This window comes from Platalea leucorodia (genome assembly GCF_965183815.1).
Source record: "Platalea leucorodia genome assembly, chromosome: 18".
Taxonomy (NCBI): Eukaryota; Metazoa; Chordata; class Aves; order Pelecaniformes; family Threskiornithidae; genus Platalea; species Platalea leucorodia.
Genome location: NC_138840.1, coordinates 3,718,821 through 3,740,446, shown reverse-complemented (window position 1 = coordinate 3,740,446; position 21,626 = coordinate 3,718,821). Strand labels below are relative to the sequence as shown.

The following is a 21,626-nucleotide window of genomic DNA, read 5'->3' as shown; positions in this document are numbered from 1 at the left end:
TGGACCCCGGGGATGGGGTCCCGCAGTGGAGCTGAGTTAGCGGAACCGGAGAGTGACCCGGTGACATCGGCTCAGGGCCACCAGCCCTGGCCCAGGGACACCCAGGGCTGCGGGGGACAGCACTGCCACGCTCCAGCCTGTCCCCACTGTCCAGCCGGAGCTGGGCACAGGAGGACCCTTACGGGGATGAAGGCTCACTTCCCACGGGGACAGAGATTTGGGAACAAGTGGGAACAAGTCAACACAAGCACTGTGTCCCCAAAAAGCCAGTGACAAAACGCCACGGCAAGGAGTCGCCAAGCAGCAGCATCACGGGGAGCTGAGCCCGGGGGAGAAGGAGCTGCTCCGGTCCCCAATGTCACCGAAGACACCGTGTTTGCCACCCTGGCCTTACCACATTTCCATTTTGATTTAAAAAATAAGATTTAATTCATTGTCATTGCCCCCTTCCTTCTCCCGCTGAGCTGGAAAAGGCAGCAAAGGGGAGAAAACCCGAAGGCAGAGGATGGGAGCAGGAGGCGACTGCCTTTCGTTTGGAATCAATTAAAAAGAGAGCAAGCGAAATGGCTTCGGATGCTTTGAATGAAACCATGTGCGAAGCAAGCGTCACCCCGAAGGGTGGCATTGGACTCAATTAAAATTGCTGCTTTGATGATGGAAAATCTGAATATTTGGGGAGAAAAGGAAACTTTTTCCATGGGGCTGCGGCCACGACCCGGCGTCTCCTGCTGGGGAATTCCTGCCCTCGCCCCTAGCAGGGCTGGAAAGTTTGATTTCGGGAGCTCGACCTGAAAAAACACCCCAGAGGGGTTCTTAATATTTCCTTGGGGGGGATTATTAATGTTTCTCCTAGGGGAAGGGAGGCTGCAGACCCCCCCGGCTGCCCCATGCCCAGCGATGCCCATCGCAGGGCGGGTGGTACCCACACCCGGCCGGGAGGATGCTGCTTGTCTGCATTTCTGCTTTTTTAAAACTTTTTTTTTTCCTGTTATTTTACTACCAGGGAGGAAATTACCTGTGTGGGCAGGGAGGGAGGAGGCAGAGCCTCCGCCGGGCATCACTAAACCAAAGCGCTGGGTTGTAAGGCAGCACAAAGCTGGGGGATGCAGAGCCCGTGGGAGCGAGCTGGCAGCATTAAAGAGGGGGAAAAAAAAGGCAAAATAAAAACCCCACCGCTTTTTAATCACTTCAACTGCACAGGGGAAATGCCCCAAAACCAGAACAGCCATCGGATGAAACTTTCCTTCGAGTTTTATAATTACAGAATAGAAAAGAAATCCTCGGTTCACGTTACAAATACAGTCTCATATAAAAACAAGCCAACGGAAAAGAAAAAAAAAAAAAGGTCACGGAGGGCCGGTGCCTGGCTCCTGCCGAGCTCAGGAGGGAGGGAAGCTCTTTCGAATGAGTTTTAAATGACGGCAAGCTTTTCCTTCTGCTTCCTGCTGGGTTTGAGAAGGGCTTCGAGCAGGCAAGCGTCTGCCCATCCCATCCCATCCCATCCCATCCCATCCCATCCCGCCGTGGGTCAGCAAGAGCATCCTTGGTCCTGGAGAGGCAAATAAACCCCGAAGATGCTGCTGTCCCTGGGGCTGGGCAGTGCTTGGGGAGGTGTTTTGGGGGACGGGGGGGATCCATTGCTTGAAAAACATTATTTTCCTTGGAAAAAAGAGGGGAAAAGGCAGAAAAATTATTGCCTGTAAAGTTCGCAGCTTGGCTGGAGGTGGTGGAGGGGCTGGCGGGGGGCTGGAGCCCGTCCCCTGCCCAGGGTTTGGGCTCGGGCAGCTTCGGTCGTTGGCACTTCACGGCTGCTTGTTGGGAAGGACAAAAAAAAATCACTCCAAGGTGCAAAAAAAATCCCCAAATAACCCCAGGACTGGAGGAAGAACTCCTGGGAAGGAAAACTGATGCGATACCCCTGCTCCCAGATGCAAAGGGTGGGCTTGGGGCCAGATCCAGGGATCCAGGAGAAACCACATCCCACCTCCGGGAAAAAAAGAACAAGGAGGTCGGGGGGAGCTGGGATGCTTTGTGAAACTACTTTTTTCCTTCCAGCTTCAGCCAAGGCTTTTAATTCCCAGCTCATCTTCATCTTGCAAAGCGATCGCTGCCCAACGCACCTTGCCCATCACCCCAAAATAATCATTCCCCACGCGCCGACGTCGCCCCTCTTCTGCCGCCGAACCTGCTGGGGGGGTTTGCCACTGAGACCCCCGATGGACGGAGGGGCTGGGGGGGCGGAGAGGCCCCGAGCTGCCCCCCCGCAGCCCCGGGCGAGGGGCTGGGGGCAGCGGGGCAGCCCCGGCCGGGCAGGGCGGTGCTGAAGGCACGATGTTGGCCTTGGGGGGGACCCGGCGCAGGCTCGCCGGGGGGGTCGTGCTCAGCCAGAGTCTACTCAGGCACTTTAAATTAAAAAAAATAATAATAATAATTAAAAAAAACAACCCAAAACATTCATTAAATTCATTAAAACAGCCGGAAAGAGGCTGTGTCGAAAGCAGCGTCAGTATTGCCAAATTTGAGCAAAATCCCCCCGCGATGCGGCAGGGGTGGGGGGGCTTGTGGGGGGATTTTGGGGTGCTCTGCCCCCCATCCCCAGGTCTTGGGGGGGTTGAGGCAAGACGCTGATGGCTGGATCCAGCTCCTCGGGGCGAGGGGAACGGCCCAAACTGAGCCCCTTCGACGCTGTTTCATCCAACCAGGGGGGCTGGAAAATTCCTTTTGGGAGCAAAAAGCCCATTTTTGGGGCCAGCCCAACTCCCAAACCTGGCGTTTTCATGAAGTCGTCCCAGCCCCGCGGAGGACGAAGCTGTCCTGTGTGCCCCGCTGTCCCCGAAGCGGTGTTCATCCCATCCCCATCCCAGTTTGCTCCAAACCGGCTGTTTTTCGCCCCAATCCCACTCTGGGCCCCCCTCCTGCCCGGCACGCCGGGAAGGGCCCTGCTGCTCCAAGGAAAAACCAGGCTGGGAGAAAGAGAAGAAAACGGTGTCCGGCGAGCGATGCCACCTCCCCGCGTGTCCCCGTGTCCCCATCCTGGGGAGGGTGTGGGAGCTCGGGGGGGTGGCACAGCTTGGGGGGGTCCCCCTGTATCCAGTCCCCCCCGATCCTGCTGTGGGTGGGTGGTTTGGGCTCAGAGGCATCCAGGGTGGGATGGATGTGCAGCTCCCGGCTCCATTTTCGGGGGTCTTGTGGGGTGCAGGGAGGCAGGAGGGGACCAGGTGGCTCGGCGTTGTCCCCCCACCTCACCGGGGCTCGTGTCATCGGGTGTGGGACAGTTCGCTCTAGGGGGGGTCCCGTCGCCTTGGGCTCCCACGCCGGGCCGGGGCCGGATCCAGGGCAGGAGGAGGTTACCCGGATCTGGGGAGAGAAGGGGAGAGGAGGTGTTAGGGGTGAGACCGGGGTTCGGGGAGTCATCCCCGCCACGTGTCCCTGTGTCCCACCGAGTGAGGGGACAAGGAGGCACGGCCACGGGCAGCCACCGACTGCCCATCCCGGGGGACAGGGACCTGCTGGGATGACCTGGGGTGGCTCGGGCATGGCCATCACCCACATTTCACCCCCCAAAATATAAGAGAGCAACTGGGGCCAGGCTGGGAAGCCCCAATGGGTTGATGTCCCCCTCCACAGTGACACGGGGACTGCCATCGAGGCTGCCCCGCTCACCTGTCCCTGCCTGCTTGCAGGCACTGAGGGGACACGGAGGGGCCCAGGACCCCTGACCGCAGTGGGGCACTCGCTGGCTGTTCCCCCGGGGTCTGGGGGATGCTGCACACACCTGCAGGCCGGCTGCTCCCTGTGCACGTGTGCTGGTGTGTGCAGGCGTGTGAGTGTGTCTGCACAGGAGCGTGTGCGCCGGCAGGTCTGTCTGTGCGCACACGTGTGCACGCACGGGCATTGCTGTGCCTCCTCGTGTGTACACACGCACGTTTAAAATGCGTGGGGAGGCCGGACCCTGCCCCAGCCCCGCAGCCCCCGCCACACCAGGCGCTCGCACAGCCGCACCGCGCACAGCCGCACCGCGCACAGCCGCAGCACGGGGCAAGCACGCAGCCCCGCACACCTGAAAGGGAAAAAATCCCCCGTCCCCCCCCGGACAGCGCAGGGGGACCCCCTGCAGACCCCCCTGCACACCCCTGTCCCAACTGCCCAGGTCTCAGCTCCCAGCTCCCAGCCTGCGTTTCCCCCCTTCCCCATGTGCTACAGGAGGGATTTCGGAGGCGAGAGCCCCCGTCCTGGGTGGGGGACATGACATGGGTGGGGACCCGCTGCCACCCTGGCCGGGCAGGAGGGACCCAAGGGGACGAGGAGCGGGTGCTGGCATGGCACATCCTCCTCCTTCCGCTGGGTGGAAACCCTCCCCCGCGCCCGCCGTTAATCCAATTATAGCTAATTGCTAACTGCAGAATAAGCTTTAATTTCTCAGGCTAGGACGGCAGCCCCGCGTCCCTCCTGCCCGACTGTCCCCTGGGGACGCAAGTGTCCAGATCTGCTCCACCGAGCCGGGACGGCACCTTGTACATCCCTCAGGGGTGACGGGTGGCAGCGAGGCCCCCCCACGCTCCCCCCGGGATGGGGTTACCACTGTCCCAGCACCCCCTTGGGTCCCCACGGGTGCCACCGTGGCGGGACCTGGCGTCTTCCGCCTCGGGGACAGGGGGCAACCCCCAGCACTGGCTTTTTTGGAGTCCATGAGCCCGAGCCGCCACTGCTGGCAGGGCGATGAAAGTGCCTTGATATAAATTATAGCTGCATTAATTAGGTGGTGGGTTATTAATGAGCTGCCGGGGTAGGACGGAGGGGGCTGCGGGCAGCGGGGAGCTGGCAGCGCGGTGGCAGGGTCCCAGTTGTGACCCCTCCCGGGCTCTGCCTGCAGAAAGGCCACAAGGATGCGGGTGGCCCATGAGCTTGATTAATTAGGAAGCAATCTAATTACAAGGAGCGCTGCCCAAGCCAGCCCTGCAGGCAGGGCGAGAGCTGGCAGCTCCCAACACGCTGCCCGCAAAGGGCTTTGGGGCTTGCCCACGGGGTTGTTGCGGGCAGGGAGCGAGGCCAGGGGCTGGATCCGTGCCGGGGAGGCAGGCAGCACCGTCCCCAGCATCACCTTGGGACGGGATGCTCCGGTACCCCGGTGGGTGTGCCACCCCAAATCCCCCCATCACCCCAAAACAGGTCCTGGGCAGCTGGGGGAGCCCCAGAACGGGGCTGGGTTTGGCAGAGGATACAGGGCTTGGGTTAAACATCTCCCAGAAAGGGAGGAGAGGGATTGCCCCAGCAGCTCTGCACCCTGCTGAGGTCTCCCCATCCTGGTATGTCAGCGCTGAGTTTCTCTGCCATCAGCTTTTGGGCCCTCTGTATATCTAAAACTGATATTCGTCCCACCTAAAATTGATATAGCCCCCACCTAAAACTGATATTCCTGCTGATATTCCCAAATGCTGCAGCTCTCTGCACTCATCCTGCAGCCGCTGGGGAACGCTGGGCCCGCGGCAGCCCCCCGTGCCCCCTGTGCCCCCGGAGGCTGCAGGCAGGAGAGGGTCAGGCAGGGCTCCCCCCTGGTCCCTGCCTTCCCTGCTGCCCGTTTTTGCCACGGTGGCTTTGCGCCATCCCACCAAGGCAGGTCTGAAGGGGTTCCCTGGGGGACACCATCCATGGGACATGTCCCATCCATGGGACAATGCTCCCCTGGGCCCCCCCGGGGGTGGGCACCCAGCTGGGGAAGGGCAGGACACCCATGTCGATGGGTGGCAGGACACCACCCAGGATGTGGGTGCTGGCATCACTCCCACCCCAGGGTGACACCGTGGTGAAATGCCAGTGCCACCATCCATGTCCCCATCCCGGGAAGCTCCCATCCCACCACGCTCTGCTCACACCTGGAGGGCTGGGGGGCTCCCAGGGAAGGACCAGCTCAATGCCCGGGAGCACAGCACCCATGGGTGCTTACCTTCACCCATGCACCGGGGCGGGTACACAGGCCCAAATGCCCAGGGCGGGCCAAGCAATATCACAAATGCATTTGTTCCACCACAGTCCCCTCCTTGCATCTCTAATTGCGTGGCGTGCCCTTGAATTTGCATAGAAGGCTCAAAATATAATTAATTTTTGGCACCTGGCAAAGCCCACACGAGGCTAATCCCTCTAGATTTTGCAGCCTTATCTCATTTGAGCATTTATCTAGTTAAGCTTAATGGGTAAGGGAGAGGAAAAAAGAAAAGTCAGCTACGCTATCTGCCGAGCTGCCGCTCCCCTGGGCAGCCCTGGCGCGTCAAGGCTCGGCAGCCAAAAAGCAGCAAAAGGCAAAACAAGGGCACGATCCCTCCTAAAACTGCCCAGCCCCAGCCCCACCGCAGCCGCTGGGCTTTATATTGAGGCCGAGCGGACTCACAGACCCAAATCTTTTGGGTTACGACGGTGCGATGAGGCACCCTGGAGGGGCTCCTGCATCCCTGAGCATCCCTGAGCCCCCCAGGGCTTTCCCCGGCCCGGCGCAGACTCACGTGTAGAGCGGCTGTAGCTGTAGGTGCGACGTCTTCTGTGGCGCTTGGTAGCCGTAGGAGTCAAACCCACCGATGAAGTCGACTGGGGAGAGGGGGGAGAGCAGCGAGGTGAGCTGGGGAGGGCAGCGGGGCGATTTCCCTGCCTCCCCCTGCCCCGACGGCACGCGTGGGTCACACAGCATCCCGGGCTGCAGCAGCATCTTGGGGAACTGCAGCATCCCATGTTGCCACAGCATCCTGGTTTGCAGCAGAATCCCGGAGAAGTGCAGCATCCCGGGTCAGCACAGCAACCCAGGGAAGTGCAGCATCCCAGGGAAGTGCAGCATCCTGAGTCACAGCAGCATCCCAGGGAAGTGCAGCATCCCAGTATGCAGTAGCACCCTGGGTCACCACAGCATCCCTGTCGCCACAGCATCCTGGGGACATGCAGCATCCCAGGTCGCCACAGCATCCCAGGTCCCAGCAGCATCCCAGGAAAGAGCAGCATCTTGGAAAAAAGCAGCATCCCAGGGAAGTGCAGCATCCTAGCTTGCTGCAACATTCTGGGATGCCACAGCATCCTGGGTCATCGCAGCATCCCAGGTCGCCACCGCACCCTGGGGAAGTGCAGCATCCCAGGTCACCACAGCATCCCGGATTGCTGCAACATCCCAGGTCACTGCAGCATCCCAGGGACACGCAGCGTCCCGCGTCGCAGCAGCATCCCAGGGACATGCAGCGTCCCGGGTCGCAGCAGCATCCCGGATTGCTGCAACATCCCAGGTCACTGCAGCATCCCAGGGACACGCAGCATCCTGGGTCGCAGCAGCATCCCAGGGACACGCAGCGTCCCGCGTCGCAGCAGCATCCCAGGGACACGCAGCGTCCTGGGTCGCAGCAGCATCCTGGATTGCTGCAACATCCCGGGTCACTGCAGCATCCCAGGAAAGTGCTGGCAAGGAACAGAGGAAAGGAGCTGGACTGACTTGCAGAGATCCCTCGGGCTCTCTTCTCCTCACCACACAGCCCTTGCGTTGCAGGCTGGACAAAGTGGGTAAAATTACCTTCTCGTTGTCTCCAGAGTGGGCATTTAAGGAGAATTATGGGGGAATTACATCTCGTTTAAAGCGTGTCATTTCGGGGAATTGCAGACACCAATATATCGGTTTTCACGGCTGCCATTCCCAGCCGGGTGGTTCATCCAGACCCCACCACCCGCCCGCCGAGCCCCCGGGCGCTTGCCGCAGGGATGGTGGGGCCGATGCCAGCCCTTGGCCCTGGCTCCATGCAGTGGGAGCGATGGGTGGCTGGGGGTACCCCAGCTTCTCCCACGATCATCCTACGCACCCCCAGACCTGAACCCTCCCACGGGCACAGCTGGCGGCTGCTCAGCCAGCCCAGGAACGGGCACCACGCGCAGCCAGGCCGCGGTATCCACGCCGTCACGGGAGCCGTCGCACAACCGTCTCCCCAAAACAACTATATTAATCCCCAAGGAGCCGTGATCCAGGTGGATTCGCACACGGGTGTCCGGGAAACAGCAGTGAGCCCGAGGGGGGAGCCCAGTTCTCCCAGCATATTTATCTTCCCAACTTAATATTCAGCCAGCTCTCAATTTTAACGCCATCCATCCATTTCCAAATCTAATAAGATATTCCATTAAAAAAGATGCATTTGAATCTTGGGCTCCAGCAGCATTAATATTAAAAGTGTATTGAATGCGGGAGTTTGTTTGAATGCAAACACGCTTCAAAGCCGGCGGCGGTAGATAAACCCTTTTGCCAGCTCCCCCGGTACAGAAACAAGTTATTACCGCAGGCAGTGTCCAATTTCACACGAAGATTTTCCTTTTCCGCTACACCGGTTCCTGGCAGCGGGGGAAAAACAGGAGGATGCTGAACCCCGGCATCTCCCGGGCTGGGCTGGGCCTGTTTGCGGGTCCACGGCCCCGGCAGGGACGCTGATCCCGACACTGCGGGGAAGGAGCCCGATGCTGAGCGCATCTGGGTGGCTTTTGCCACGCCGGCGGTTGCGGCACATCCCGGCCTGTGGTCGGCTGCCGGGAGCTGCCAGCTGGTGCGAATTAATTAATGGCAGATGAGCATTTAATGCGGTTGGATGGCTACAGCCTTAACCACCTGGTTAATTGGGGCTGGGGTGCTCAGCGCTTCCGGAGGGGTTTTTGCAGGGATCGTTGTCAGATTGGAAAGCACAATATAGATTGTATAAAAATTAGCCCGTAACTTTGCTTAAATTGCTGGTTTTCCCCCTGCTTTGGGGTGAAAAACCTCGAGGCGGGGAGGAGGCCTCTGCCACCCCGCTCTCCATGGAGATGCTGGCCGAGGGGACATAATAGTTCCCATTTCATCGTCCCCAAGCCCCAGGTGGCTGTTGAAAGGGCGAGGCAGGGGATGGCTGGTGCCGGGAGACGTGAGCAGGGAGGCCGGCTCTCCTCCAGCCCCCACGGGGCCGGATCCGCACCAGGAGGAGCAGATCTGTGAATTTATTGGGGCTTGGAGGTGGCTTTTTACAGCAAGGGCGATTCTCCCCACTGCTACGCTGGACCAGGGACCTGGGGGAGATGCTCCATCCTGGAGGAGATGCTCTGTCCCGGAGGAGACGCTCTGTCCCAGAGGAGATGCTCTGAATTCAGGTCAGCGGGGAGCAGTGAGAGCGATGCCGGCCCCAAATCCACCCCTGAGCGGCCACGCATGGGGATGAGCATCCCAACATCAACGGGAGCTGGACCCAGTGCCGCAATGCTGGTGTGGGGACCGGGGACCGGGCACCACCTCAGCCTCTCCGTGGGCTGATGCAGGGATGAAGCCCGACGCCACGCGTTGGATGAAACTGGTCCCGTTCCTGCACCCGAAGGTTGTGAGCGCTGCGGTCCCATGGGAGATGCGGCAGCTCAGGGCTTGGTGTCCCCGTCCCCCTCCTCTCCCAGCCCCGGCCAGGGTGCAGCAGCCTCCCCGAGGCTGGCAGGGGCAACCGCTGGTGGCACGGGGTGGCACATCACACCCCAGCACATCTGCCTCGTCAGGGATGGAAAAATGGGGCAAAAAACCCAACTAAAGGGATCCCTTCGCCCACCTGCGACCCAGGCCTTGCTCCCCCACCCCGGCCGGGAGCTGCCGCCCCGGCAAGGCGCTGGCCGCCGTTAGCCGAGGCCATTTTGCAGCGCTGCGGCTCTCCCCCCCGTGACTGATAGCAAAAGCACTTACAGCTGTCTTCTTCCTCCAGGAACACTTTGCTGACGTAGCAGGCGTAGACGAAGCCAAAGAGCTGCGAAACGAAAGCGGGCAGAGAGAAGTCAGTTATCGGGGTGATGGGCATTGTGACTGGCAGGGTGTCGGTGGGGGGACGGAGCTGGGTGCTGCCAGGTGGGTGCCTGGGAGCATCCTGGGGGGACCCTGGGCAGGATCAGGGCTGCCGTGGTGCTGGAGCCCATCTCTGGTGGGTCTGGGTGCTAGTTTGGGATGCAGCAAGGCCGGATGGTTTCAGCTGCACCGGGGGAACAAGGGTGGTGGCTCTTGGGGGGACGGGCTGGCACCACACTGGGATGGCAGCGCAGAGGGTGCTGAGCCCCAAGTAGCGCTGGGTGCCCCTTTGGCGGGTGCGTGGCAGCCGCTCTGGACCCCAGTCCCCTTTAAAGCTTTATTTTCTTGCAGCCCTCAAGGCTCCCCAGGAGCTTTCCATCCAGCTATGTCCCCTTCCCACCTCCCCACGGGGTGCGACAGCCACTGGGAAGGGGGGACCCTCCCTTTCCAGCGAGCGCCACATCCCACCGGCTCACGCTCCGCCAACGCGCCCGGGTGCGTTACACCGCGAGCCCTCCGATCCCCGAGCATCCAGCCCACAGCCTGCCAGGTTTTGGGGTGGGCAGCACCCCCGGGGTGCTGGCCTGGCCTCCGTCTGCTCCTCTCTTCCCACCCCTGAGCCGACGCCACACTTGATGCTATAAAATGGATGCGCAACGGTGGGACATCTCCAGCTGGACCACGGCGGCTCTGCCCAGCCCGGTCCCCGCCACCGTCCTTCCTCTCTCGCTTCACAATTCGGGATGAGGAGGAAAAGTGCCGGCAGCTGCCCTTACCGCCAGGAATATCTGCGTGGCGCTGCTCACTACCTCGATGTACTGGTAGTCGAGCAGGCAGCCGCTGACGGTGATGACGTGATGATCCTCGGGCGCCAGGTTGGAGTTCATCACCGGCGTCACCAGGCAGCCTGGCCCGTTCTCCATCCACCACGAGCGATGCAGTGAGGTATTGAAGGTCATGATGAAGTCTCGGTCCTGCGGGAGGGGAGCAGAGGAGGAGGCACAGACCGTGGAGCCGAGGCTCTTTGCAGAGAGGCTGGACAGAAAATGGGCTTTTTCAGCCCAAGGATGCTCCACGAGACCCAGACCGCGTTAATGCAGTGCGGCCCATGAGCCCCCGCATCTCCCGAACTCGCAGCCGGCGTCCCCGGGGTTTGTGGCTTCCTCCCACGCTGGTGTCAGGGACCATTTGGTCAAGCAGCACCCAGGTGTGCCATGACGACCAGGTGGCATCACGGATGTCACTGAGCGGTCACCAGTGCGCCGGCTTGGCCTTCGGGCAGGGAAGCACCCGCGTGCGATGCTGCCGGCCGCATCCAGCCATCCAAAAGATGGGACTATGGGATCGCCCCATCAGCGTGCTCCAGGGATGCAGAGCTGAGAGGGTTTCGGGGTGCCATCCCCCCATCCCCATGGAGCCTTGTGGGGGCCCTGCTCACCCACGTCCCCTCCTCGCAAGCACAGTACCAGGCTTTGGGGCTCTCCCTGTTTCATCTCCAGCAGCTTTTAGGAGCAAGGCATGGCTGCGGGCTGTCACCGGGGCCAGATAAGACGCAGGGTCAATCCCCCAGCCCCTGCCTGTGCCCTTCCCCCAGCAGGCTCGGGCGAGGCTAAGCTCCTGGGCGCGATGCCAGGAGGCACCGTGGCACGGTCGATGCCAATGCCCCTGCCCGTGGATCCGGCAGGGAGACGGGGGCTGCGCAGGTTGGGATGCAGCCCCGGCACAGGGCTCCCGCAGGCAGCAGTGGCACGGCTGGGTGGGCACCCACCCCACGCAGGGTCCTCCTGGCACGGCTGGGTGAGCACCCACCCCACGCAGGGTCCTCCTGGCATGGCTGGGTGAGCACCCACCCCACGCAGGGTCCTCCCAGCCCCTCTCCACACCGCCAGCCCTTGGGTCTGCAGCAGGCTGGGAAACCCGCTGAGCATTCCTTGTGGGAAATCACCGATCTGGGATTAAAAGATTTTTGTGGGTGGGGGCGGAAAAAATAGAAAGAAAGTGGGTTTCGGTTTCTAAACCCAAAGGATGTGGGTTTCTGTGCTGGGAAGCACGGAGGGGGTGTGCTGGCACTGCAGCAGCACTGAGAAATTGGGGATTTCCACCGAAAACACTTGGTGGGAGCGAATTCTCCCCTATTGCATCCTCCGTGCCTGCTGCACATATCCGGCATTTCAGCTTTTCAGAAGAGCTTCAAATGACCCGCAGCAACCCGGGAAGGTGGTTTTGTCCTTGCGAACCCCGCAAGAAGCCCTTTTGCCCGCTGCGGGCAGCCGCAGAGCGAGCCGGAGCCCGTTTCCCCGAGCCGCCTGTGATCCCCCGAGCACAGCGCAGGGAACAGCATCCTCGGAGCCGGGAGCGGGACGCGGGAGCGGGGCACATCCTTGGCACAGGTGCCCCGGCCACGGGCTGAGGAGACACAAACCATCTAGTGACACATCATCACTACATTGAGTTTTGCTCTTCTTTGTATAAGAGCTATAAGAGCCCAAGGTGGGGCAGAGAGACACGTAGAAGCAGGGCCCCACTCACATAGAATCATAGAATCACAGAATCGTCAAGGTTAGAAAAGACCCTTAAGATCATCGAGTCCAACCGTTAACCTGTCACTGCCGAGTCCATCTATACCATGTCCTCGAGCACCATATCCATCCGTTCTTTAAATACCTCCAGGGATGGAGACTCAACCCCTGCCCTGGGCAGCCTGTGCCAATACTTGACCACCCTTTCGGTGAAGAAGTTTTTCCCAATACCCAACCCAACCCTGCCCTGGCGCAGCTTGAGGCCGTTCCCTCTCGTCCCAGCGCTTGTTCCTGGGGAGCAGAGACCGACCCCCCCGGCTCCAGCCTCCTTTCAGGCCGTTGCAGAGAGCGATGAGGGCTCCCCTCAGCCTCCTCTTCTCCAGGCTGAGCCCCCCCAGCTCCCCCAGCCGCTCCTCCCCAGCCTTGTGCTCCAGCCCCTGCCCCAGCCTCGCTGCCCTGCTCTGGACGCAGCATCCTCACCCCCATCGCCACCAGGATGACTTTTCAAAGCCATTAATGATGTCCAGCCGCTCTCTTGCCGCTGCTGGGTGCTCTGGGACCGAGCGGCACTTGCAGAGCCCCAGAAGACCCCGGAAAATTGGGAATCTGCAGCAGGGGGGTCTCCTCCTCCCCACCCCGCTGCCTTGCCCAGCCCTGCCTGCACTGCGAGCCGAGACCCTGCCCCAAACCTTCCCGTCATTGCTCGTCCCCAGTCCCCGTGTCCCTTCTCCGCTTCATCTCCTCGCCGGCACATTAGGAAATGGCACCGTCCAATTTCTGCACCCCATAAACCCCGGGAGCGCCGAGGGTCCACCAGTGATTAACGAGCGCCCTGCAATTCCCCACTCATCAGCCTCATTAATTTTGCACTCCCTCTTCAAAGCCTCCTCCCCACTGCCACCTTGGCCTGAACCGTCCGTCTGTCTGTCCCACACGTGCCCGGGTGCTCGGTGCTGCAGCCGGGAGCCCCCGGGGAGGCACCCCCAGCACCCAGGTGGGTGCTTTGCCGCTGGGGTGGGGGCACCCAGAGGCTCTGGGTCCCTTTTGGGGGCAGAGCTGTGGAGCTGGGGAAGGAGGAGGAGGAGGGCAAGGGCAGGAGAGCAGGAAGGATGGAAAGATGGAGGGAAGGCGGGCGGGGGGAGGAAGAGGAGGCAGGCGGGGGGGCTTTACCTGCGACAGGCGTCCGACCTCCAGGTAGAAGCAGATGATGAAGGCGTTCCAGCCGACCCACAGCACCAGCCACACCGCGTACTGCCGAGAAGAGAGCCGGTCAGGGCATGCCATGCCGAACGGACATCCCTCAGTCCATCCCCCCTCCGCCCCGCTCGCTCGATCCCACCGGATCCACAGGGATTTGGGTTTGGATACGGGAGGGGAACGGGGGCTGAGCCATCCCTGGGGGGAACGATGCTGCACCTGGGTGCGGGGAGCGGCATCCGCGACGGTACCTACCATCATGAGGTATTTGGATCTGTACTGGATGGTCCCAAAAATACCCAAAATAACGGCCATGATGTGTAAAAAATTAGCCAGGATGGGTGCCCACTGGTAGCCCAGGAAATCAAAGATCTGCCTCTCCAGCGCCGCTACCTGCAAGAGAGCAAAGGAGGGGTTGCAGGCATTAAAGCAGGGCATCGGTCACCACAGCAGCTCCTGGGATGCTAAAGGCAAAGAGCAGCCGCTAATTAATGGGAAATCCCATGGATAATTAATTGGAATAGGCTGAAACGTCTGCGTGATGCATCGGCCGGCGGTGGGCGAACGCATGGCGGCGAGCGAGGGGTTATTAGGAATAACTGGAGCTGAGAAGGGGGAGCAGGGAGATGCCAGCTTGTTGCCCCACCAGCAGCCTCCGTGCCTCAGTTTCCCCATCACTCAGGTCTCAGGCACTGCTGATAATCACGCTCCAGGCTGGGTTTATCCCTGAGCTCAGCTTATCCAGGGAAAACCTCCTGCCCAGGTCATGCACGGGGTCCCCCAGTATTTTGCAAGTGATTTTTCTGCCCCTTCTCACCAGCTCGTCGCCTGCCTTCCCCTATTTAACGCCATTCAGTTTTGATTGCCATTATCTTTTGTAATCCGTAAAGAAGGACGTGATGCAGCTTAATAAATCGCACGGCACGCAAAATCAGAGGTGGTAGCTGGTGCGATCTGCCTGTTACCCCAGCGCTTATTTATGGCTCCATTTGCTAGCAGCTCAGGGTCTATTACTCTTAATTACAGGATTAGCTTAAAGAAAAGTGGTAGCAAAGGTGAGGTGGGAGCGCCGGAGCATTTGCCAATGGTTTTAAGTTAAAAAATGGAGATTTGATGAGGCTATGGTTTTATAGGGAACTTTTAGGGAGCTTTGGGGTGCCTCAGGTGCCACAGGCCCCAAGGGCGCAGGGACAGGGCTGCAGCGACGTGTCTCCAGCAGCCTTGCAAACCAAAAAACCTCTTTATATTTATCTTTTTGACAGCCCAGCCCTGTCTCGTCGCTCTTTGAGATGCCCCAGATTCACCCGATAAACCCTGCGAGCTCCAGGGCCCTGAGTCCTCCCCGCGGCACCGTGCCTCAGTTTCCCCCCGCAGTGCAATGATTCTCATCCTGGCAGAGAAGCGGGAGTTTATCCTGAAAAGCACAGGAGAAAATGGGCTTTACACCCCCCGCGCCGTTCACCGGCAGCTCCCCAGTGATCTGGATTCAGGGGAGCTGCGTCCTGGCGCTCCCTGAAGCTCCGACGGGGGTTGTGGCCGCAGGGCTGCCCCAGGGCCCCGCAGCAGCCCTGCCCAGCCAGCCCAGCTTAATGCGTCCTAATTACAGGGTAGAAAGAAATCAGGTGGCAAAAGTCCTTCCCTAAGCGTTTCGTGAGGATGCGGCATGGCTAATGCATCCGTGTGCGCAACCCAGAGCCGTGCCTCAGTTTCCCCATCCGTAAAGCATCACGCACCCATTGAATTGGCTTAGCGAGGGCTCTAATTAATGCCTATTTTAGCCCAGCTCCATCCTGCCAGCGGGAGCAAAGCCAAAGGCAGAGACAAGGACTGTGATATCCCATCCCCTACCCTACGCCGCGGACAGGATCTGCTGGATCCGTGCCGGCAGGACCCTGGCTTCAACTAAAGCCGATGCAAAGCCACGGAGCAGCCGAGCCTGGGCAGCCCTTGGCTCTGCAGGGCCGGGACCAAGGCTGTTTGCACTGAGACTTAATTCACTTCCACGCTATTTAAACTCTCCGAGGAAACAGCCTTTGGAAATACTTACAACTGGGCCGTAAATCTTTTAAATTGAGGAATGTAAATAATAAATGATACAAGGAGAGTGGTGCTCGGGGTTTTATAGCCATCCATCGATCTGGTGGCTGTTGACAGAGCTGCTTAGCAGGAGCTAGATGCGAAGGCTGCAAGTTTTGGGTACCGGTGAGTCTCCGAGTCAAGGGACAGGGCTGGGAAGAGCCCCTGAAAGCATCCCATCGAGCTGGAGCAATGGGCTTACACCCGTGCGGCTCCTTAATTCCAGTCCCTCAAGCCAGGACAGGCTGAAGGAGAAGGAGCTGGGAAAAGCCTGGTTGAACCGAATCCTTCTTCATCCCAAGGAGAGGCAAAATAAGCGGCAAACACCACAGTCTCCCACGGATGAGCGAGGGCTGCTAATTGCACCAAAAAGCTTTGCTGGAGCCACCCTGGCAGGTAAAACGCTGCTTTCTGTGCGCCGTTATTCGAGCTTATTCCCTCCATGTGAAAAGCAAAATTTTTGTTTTTAAGCCTCGTCAGATCCTGCTTAAGGTTAAGGAAAATACGGAGACACAGCACAAACGCAGCGAGTCTGCGGCTGCAGCTCCCCCAGCACTCGCCGCCTGCAAAGCGCCAAGGGCATCCCAAGGGCAGCTCAGCAGCCTTACACCCAGTTTCACAAGTGGGGAAACTGAGGCACGGCCACGCTCCAGGGGGAGTGGGTGGCACAGGTTTGGCAATCCTCGCATGGGGCATGGCGGGGCTGAGCGAGCACCGTCCGGCTCAGCCCGATGCTCCTGGCTTGCTCCAAGCGCTTCTCGCTGCTCGCTCGCTGCGGACCCCAGGCTGGTCCACCACCCAGAGCATCCTCGCCTGATCCTTTGGGGATGAGATGTCCCCCGGCAGCAAACTTCAAGCCAGCCAGGCTTTTCATGCAGCCACCGCCAGCTGTTCTCAACGGTGGCCCTAAATGAAGCACGAGCAGCGAGCGAGCCTGGCCGCAGGGCTCGGCGCCGCCTGCAAGCACGGCAAGCGGCTCTGCAAGCTCTCGGCGCACTCTGCAAGAAACCTCCAAGCAACTTGGGGACCGGCAGCATCCAGCCCCCCCCAAACCAGGTGACTTGTGGAGCTCAGAGCATCCTCCCCGGCCTGTGCTCCTCCTGTGAGGGGTATTTCCCATGCTAATAGCAGCCCCGTTAATGATCCACCCTCATTAACACCCTCCTCTCCCCTCTCAGCTCTTACTGCTGCTCCGCCATCAAAGCCATGATGCTCCTGGGGTGAGGGGCCAGAACCGCACACCATCCCGCTGCTAATTAAGATAAACCTTGCAGCCGATCAATGCAACGAGTTTTAGGGCTCCCTCTTAATTAAACACTCTCTAGTTTATCGATCGGCCCCAAAAGTTCCCTTTGCAGCAAATCATATCAATTAGTCGGGGGCAGGCGTGCGCCAGAGTCCTGCTAATTGAAACGTGTTGCCTGCAATGATTTTATTTTAATCAAGAAATCGAAGCAGGCGAGACGCGGGGCCGGGCTCCATCAGCGCGTGGCCGTCCCCGGGGAGGACCGCGGCAGGAGGGGACGCCGGTGCAGCCCCCTGGGGACAGGGAGCCACCGGGGCTCGGCCCAGGGGCTCTGGGCAGGCAGAACCAGTGAGGCAGAGCTGGGGGAAAAGGGGATTTTTTCAGGGGTGCTGGCAGCAAATTCAAGTGGGAAGGAGCTCGCCTGTCCCCAAATCACCCTTTGGTTATGGCACCTTCACCTTCCTTGGACCCATCCCGTTACCGGTGCGGTTTTCCCAGTCCTTTTTGATCCCCATGACAAGGACGGGAGAGATGAAAGCCACTGCAGCTGTGCCAGGAGGATGGCACAGACAGCAGGGAGCACCTTCTCCCATGTCCCATCCCCACCCGATTTGATATTTTGAGGTTGGAAATCCCTCCTGTGACCAAGCTGGGCAGCGCTGGGCCCCGGGAGGAGCATCCCCAACCCACCACCCTGCGGTGCTAAAGCAGAAACCTTTTTGCCCAGCAGCTGCCATTTTTGCTCTCTTGGAATCAGAGAATCACGGGATGGGTTTGGCTGGAGGGACCTTCAGAGATCCATCTCATCCAACGCCCCTGCCATGGGTAGGGACATCTTCCACTAGGTCAGGTTGCCCCGTCCAACCTGACCTTGAACACTTCCAATATAGAATCACAGAACGGTTTGGGTTGGAAGGGACCTTCAAAGATCATCCAATCCACGCCCCCTGCCATGACATCTTTGGAGCATCTTTCAGGTTGCTCGAAGCCCCATCCAACCTGACCTTGAACACTGCCAGGAATGGGGCGTCTACGGGTTCTCTGGGCAACCTGTTCCAGTGCCTCACCACCCTCACCGTGCAACATTGCTTCCCTATGTCCAATCTAACCCTACCCTCTTTTGTCGCCCCTTGTCTTGTCACTCCAGGCCCTGGTAAAAAGCCTGTCTCCATCTCTCTTCTAAGCCCCTTTAAGTATTGAAAGTATTGTGTGAGACCACGCCATAAGGTCTCCCCGCAGCCTTCTCTTCTCCAGGCTGAACGACCCCAACTCTCTCAGCCTTTCTCCATAAGAGACATGTTCCAACCCTCAGACCATCGCTGTGGCCTCCCCCGGCTCCGCTCCAACAGCTCCATGTCCTTCCCGTGCTGGGGACCCCCGAGCTGGACGCAGGGCTCCAGGGGGGTCTCCCCAGAGCGGAGCAGAGGGGCAGAATCCCCCCCTCACCCCGCTGCCCACGCTGCGGGGGATGCAGCCCAGGAGACGCTTGGCTTTCAGGGCTGCAAGCGCACATTGCCGGCTCATGGCCAGCTTTTCCTCTATCAGTACCCCCAAGTCCTTCTCCTCAGGGCTGCTCTCAATCCCATTCTTCCCCCAGGCTGTACTGGTACTGGGGATTGCCCTGTCCCAGGTGCAGGACCTTGCACTTGGCCTGGTTGATCTTCAGCCCACTCCTCCAGCCTGTCCAGGTCCCTCTGGATGGCGTCCCCTCCCTCCAGCCCATCCACTGCCCCACTCAGCTTGGTGTCATCTGCAGACTTGCTGAGGGTGGACTCGATCCCACCATCTATGTCACTGATGAAGATATTAAATAGTACTGGTCCCAGTACAGACCTTTAAGGGACACAACTCATTACCCATCTCCACTTGGACACTGAGCCATTGACTGCAACTCTTTGGATGCACCCATCCAGCAAATTCCTTATCCTTCTATGGTCCCATCAAACCCACATCTTTCCAGTTTAGAGACACGGATGTTGGAGGGGGAACCTTTTATTGCATCCCACCCTCTGTTCCCGAGATAAAACCAACCCTGCCCCCCGTGGTGACTCGGCAGTGGACAGGCTGCCTGTGGGGACCAAGACCTGCCTCTGCCTCGCGAGATGGACACCACGTCCGCAGGGTGGCTGTGAGCTCTCCGTGCCACCTGGGGCCATCCCTCCTCCCACTGTCCCCACTGGGACAGGCTGGAGCCACCACAGCCCCCCCCAGCCCATGACCCTGCCTGGGATTTATGGACGCTGAAGGAAGCAGGATTCAGCAGCAGGTCCTCCATCATGTCTGTCACACCTGATGGCTCTCAGAGACATCTCCAAAACCCACTTAATTACCACCAAAACTGAAGGGACATGAGGACACGGTCACCTGTGGACACAAGTGACCCCAGGGCACACGTCTCCGGTTGCTCAGCACTCCTGGCAATCGCAGGGACAATTTATCCGTGTCCTTCCCTGCAGTGCCCAGGGGAGGTGACACTCGTGGCACCAGGGCCCGGGGCGAGGACGCTGGCCCGGCTGCGGCCCCTGGTCCCCCCGGGCTCTGTGGGGGAGGCGGCGCTGCCCCCGACCCTGCGCTCCATCCTCTCGCCTCGGCTGCGATGGAGGTGACACATTTGCTGACACACATGCATAAATATATTATTGCATCCCCAAAGCCTCAATAATTAACGGGTGGAGAGAGATGGGAGCTCGCTCCGGCGCTGGGCGGGGGGGTCATCTCCTGGCGGAGCTGGGGAGGGGGACGGTCCCTCCATCCTGCCCACTCACGGCCGGTCCCTCTGCCTCTCCCTGAGCCCCCCAAGGTGCAGAGCCACACGGTTGGGTGCTGGGCAATGCTCTGGGGCCATCCCTGCTGCTCGCCGCACCCTCGCTCAGCCCCAGGCCCCCGAGCATCACCCCGGGGTGCACCAACAGCCCAGGACGCAGCGGGCAGGGAGCCATGCCTGGGGACACGGGGCAGTGACCCCCCCGTCCCCAGCTGCATCTCAAGCCGTGCCACCCCCGTGCCCAGGCAGCGATTTTTCTGGGTACATGGTTATGTATTTAATTGCTTTTAAATAAAAGCCCCCTGTCCTCGACATCCCCAAGGGGGAACCCGGGCGTCTGGAGCGCATGGGGCAGTGGTGACATGGGGGGGGCAGTGACACAGGGGTCCAGCCCTGTTAATTCGCACAGGGTGGCACCGGTCACCCCGTCCCTCTGCCCACGGGGACGGCCTCGGACAGGCCACCATGTGCCCTTCCCCGTCCTGGGCTCCCCGGGCTCGCTGCCGCTTCAGCTGGGCTGTTTTGGGGCAGAATAAAGAGTTTGCACATTTTTACTACAAACAAAAACACTTTCTGGGCGGGGAACATCCCTTTTTTCTGGGATGGAAACTTCCCGTCTATTTTTTTCCCCTTTCTAGGAAAAATCAGGGTGGAAATGTCCCCTTCCCCTGCCCACGTGGATTATTAAAACCCTCGGAAGGGCGACGGGCAGGTTTGCTCCTGCCTGCAAATGTCACAGCCACGTCCCAGGGAGGCGGCAGCAGAAAAGCTGATGGGGATGGGGGCAGGGGGGAAATTCCCTAAAAATCCTCTTTTCCTCAGCCTTCATCCCTGGGACTGGCTGGGGGGAGCTGCGTGGTAAAACCCCCCAAAATCTGGGGCCAGACCCTGTCTGCTCGGGGATGGCGGGTGCCCTGGCAGGAGGGGGGAGCTGCTTCCCTTGGGGGGAGCTGGGTTGGGATTCCCAGCTCCAGGCTGAGCCCGGGAGATCCGGCAGCATTGGAGGCGCTGGCTGAGGACGGGGAGCAGCCGCCGACCGGAGCCCGTGGGCTGCCTGTGCTGTGGAGGGCTCAGGGCCAGTGGCAGGAGCAGGCAGCACGTGGGCATTCATGGCCTGCCTGCACTCAACCTGCCTGCACTCATGGCCTGCCTGCACTCACAGCCTGCCTGCACACATGGTCTGCCTGCACTCACAGTCTGCCTGCACACACGGCCTGCCTGCATACACAGCCTGCCTGCACTCATGGCCTGCCTGCACTCACAGCCTGCCTGCACACATGGTCTGCCTGCACTCACAGTCTGCCCGCACACACAGCCTGCCCGCACACACAGCCTGCCTGCACACACAGCCTGCCTGCCTGCACAGTCTGCCTGCACACACAGCCTGCCTGCACACATGGTCTGCCTGCACAGTCTGCCTGCACGCACGGCCTGCCTGCACACATGGCCTGCCTGCACACTGCCCCCCTCCTCACCCTCAGAGTGGGACGGCTGAAATCGGGGTGCTCAGGACTCCCCGCTGCCCCAGCCCTGCCCTCACCGCCCCCTCCCCAGCGCCCCACCGGGACGGGGTGCGTGGGCCTCGCGCGCCTGCCGTGTGCCCATCACGCCGGGGTCCGTGCCAGTACCCCGCATCCCGTGCCAGTACCCCGCATCCCGCGTCAGTACCCTGCATCCCGCGCCGGTCCCCAACAACCTCATTTTCGGCAGAGCGGGAAGCATCCGGGCACGGCCCCCGCTGCCAGCCGGGACACAGCACCCCAGGAGCCCCCCGGGGACCCAGCCGTGGGCGGGGAGGGGGCGGAGGGGTGAACCCCCAAACACGACACCCCACAACGGGGGGATTCTCAACCAGCAAAGCGGTGCACCCGGCATCCCCGAGCACACGGGGCCTCGCCCCAGATCTTGGGGGGGTTTGATGCACCGGGAGCCACAAGCTCCCCCCAGGGGTAGAGGCTGGAGAAAAGGGATTTTTAAGGGATTTTTTTTCCCCATCACCGAGACTACAGCTTTTCTGCTGCCGGCTCC

General features: G+C 60.4%; 1 protein-coding gene across 1 annotated transcript in view; it reads right to left on the bottom strand.

Annotated features, from left to right (window-relative positions):
- Positions 1-3,267: 3,267 nt before the first annotated feature.
- Positions 3,268-21,626, bottom strand: part of NKAIN1 (sodium/potassium transporting ATPase interacting 1) — a gene marked incomplete at its 5' end in the record, with an annotated part of 37,871 nt that continues 19,512 nt past the window's right edge. Inside the window, 6 exons of the mRNA XM_082329906.1 lie at positions 3,268-3,357; positions 6,498-6,579; positions 9,701-9,761; positions 10,573-10,770; positions 13,486-13,566; positions 13,768-13,905. Coding sequence (XP_082186032.1) covers positions 3,348-3,357; positions 6,498-6,579; positions 9,701-9,761; positions 10,573-10,770; positions 13,486-13,566; positions 13,768-13,905 — 570 coding nt within the window. The 3' untranslated portion in view covers positions 3,268-3,347. The remainder of the gene's footprint in view (positions 3,358-6,497; positions 6,580-9,700; positions 9,762-10,572; positions 10,771-13,485; positions 13,567-13,767; positions 13,906-21,626) is intronic.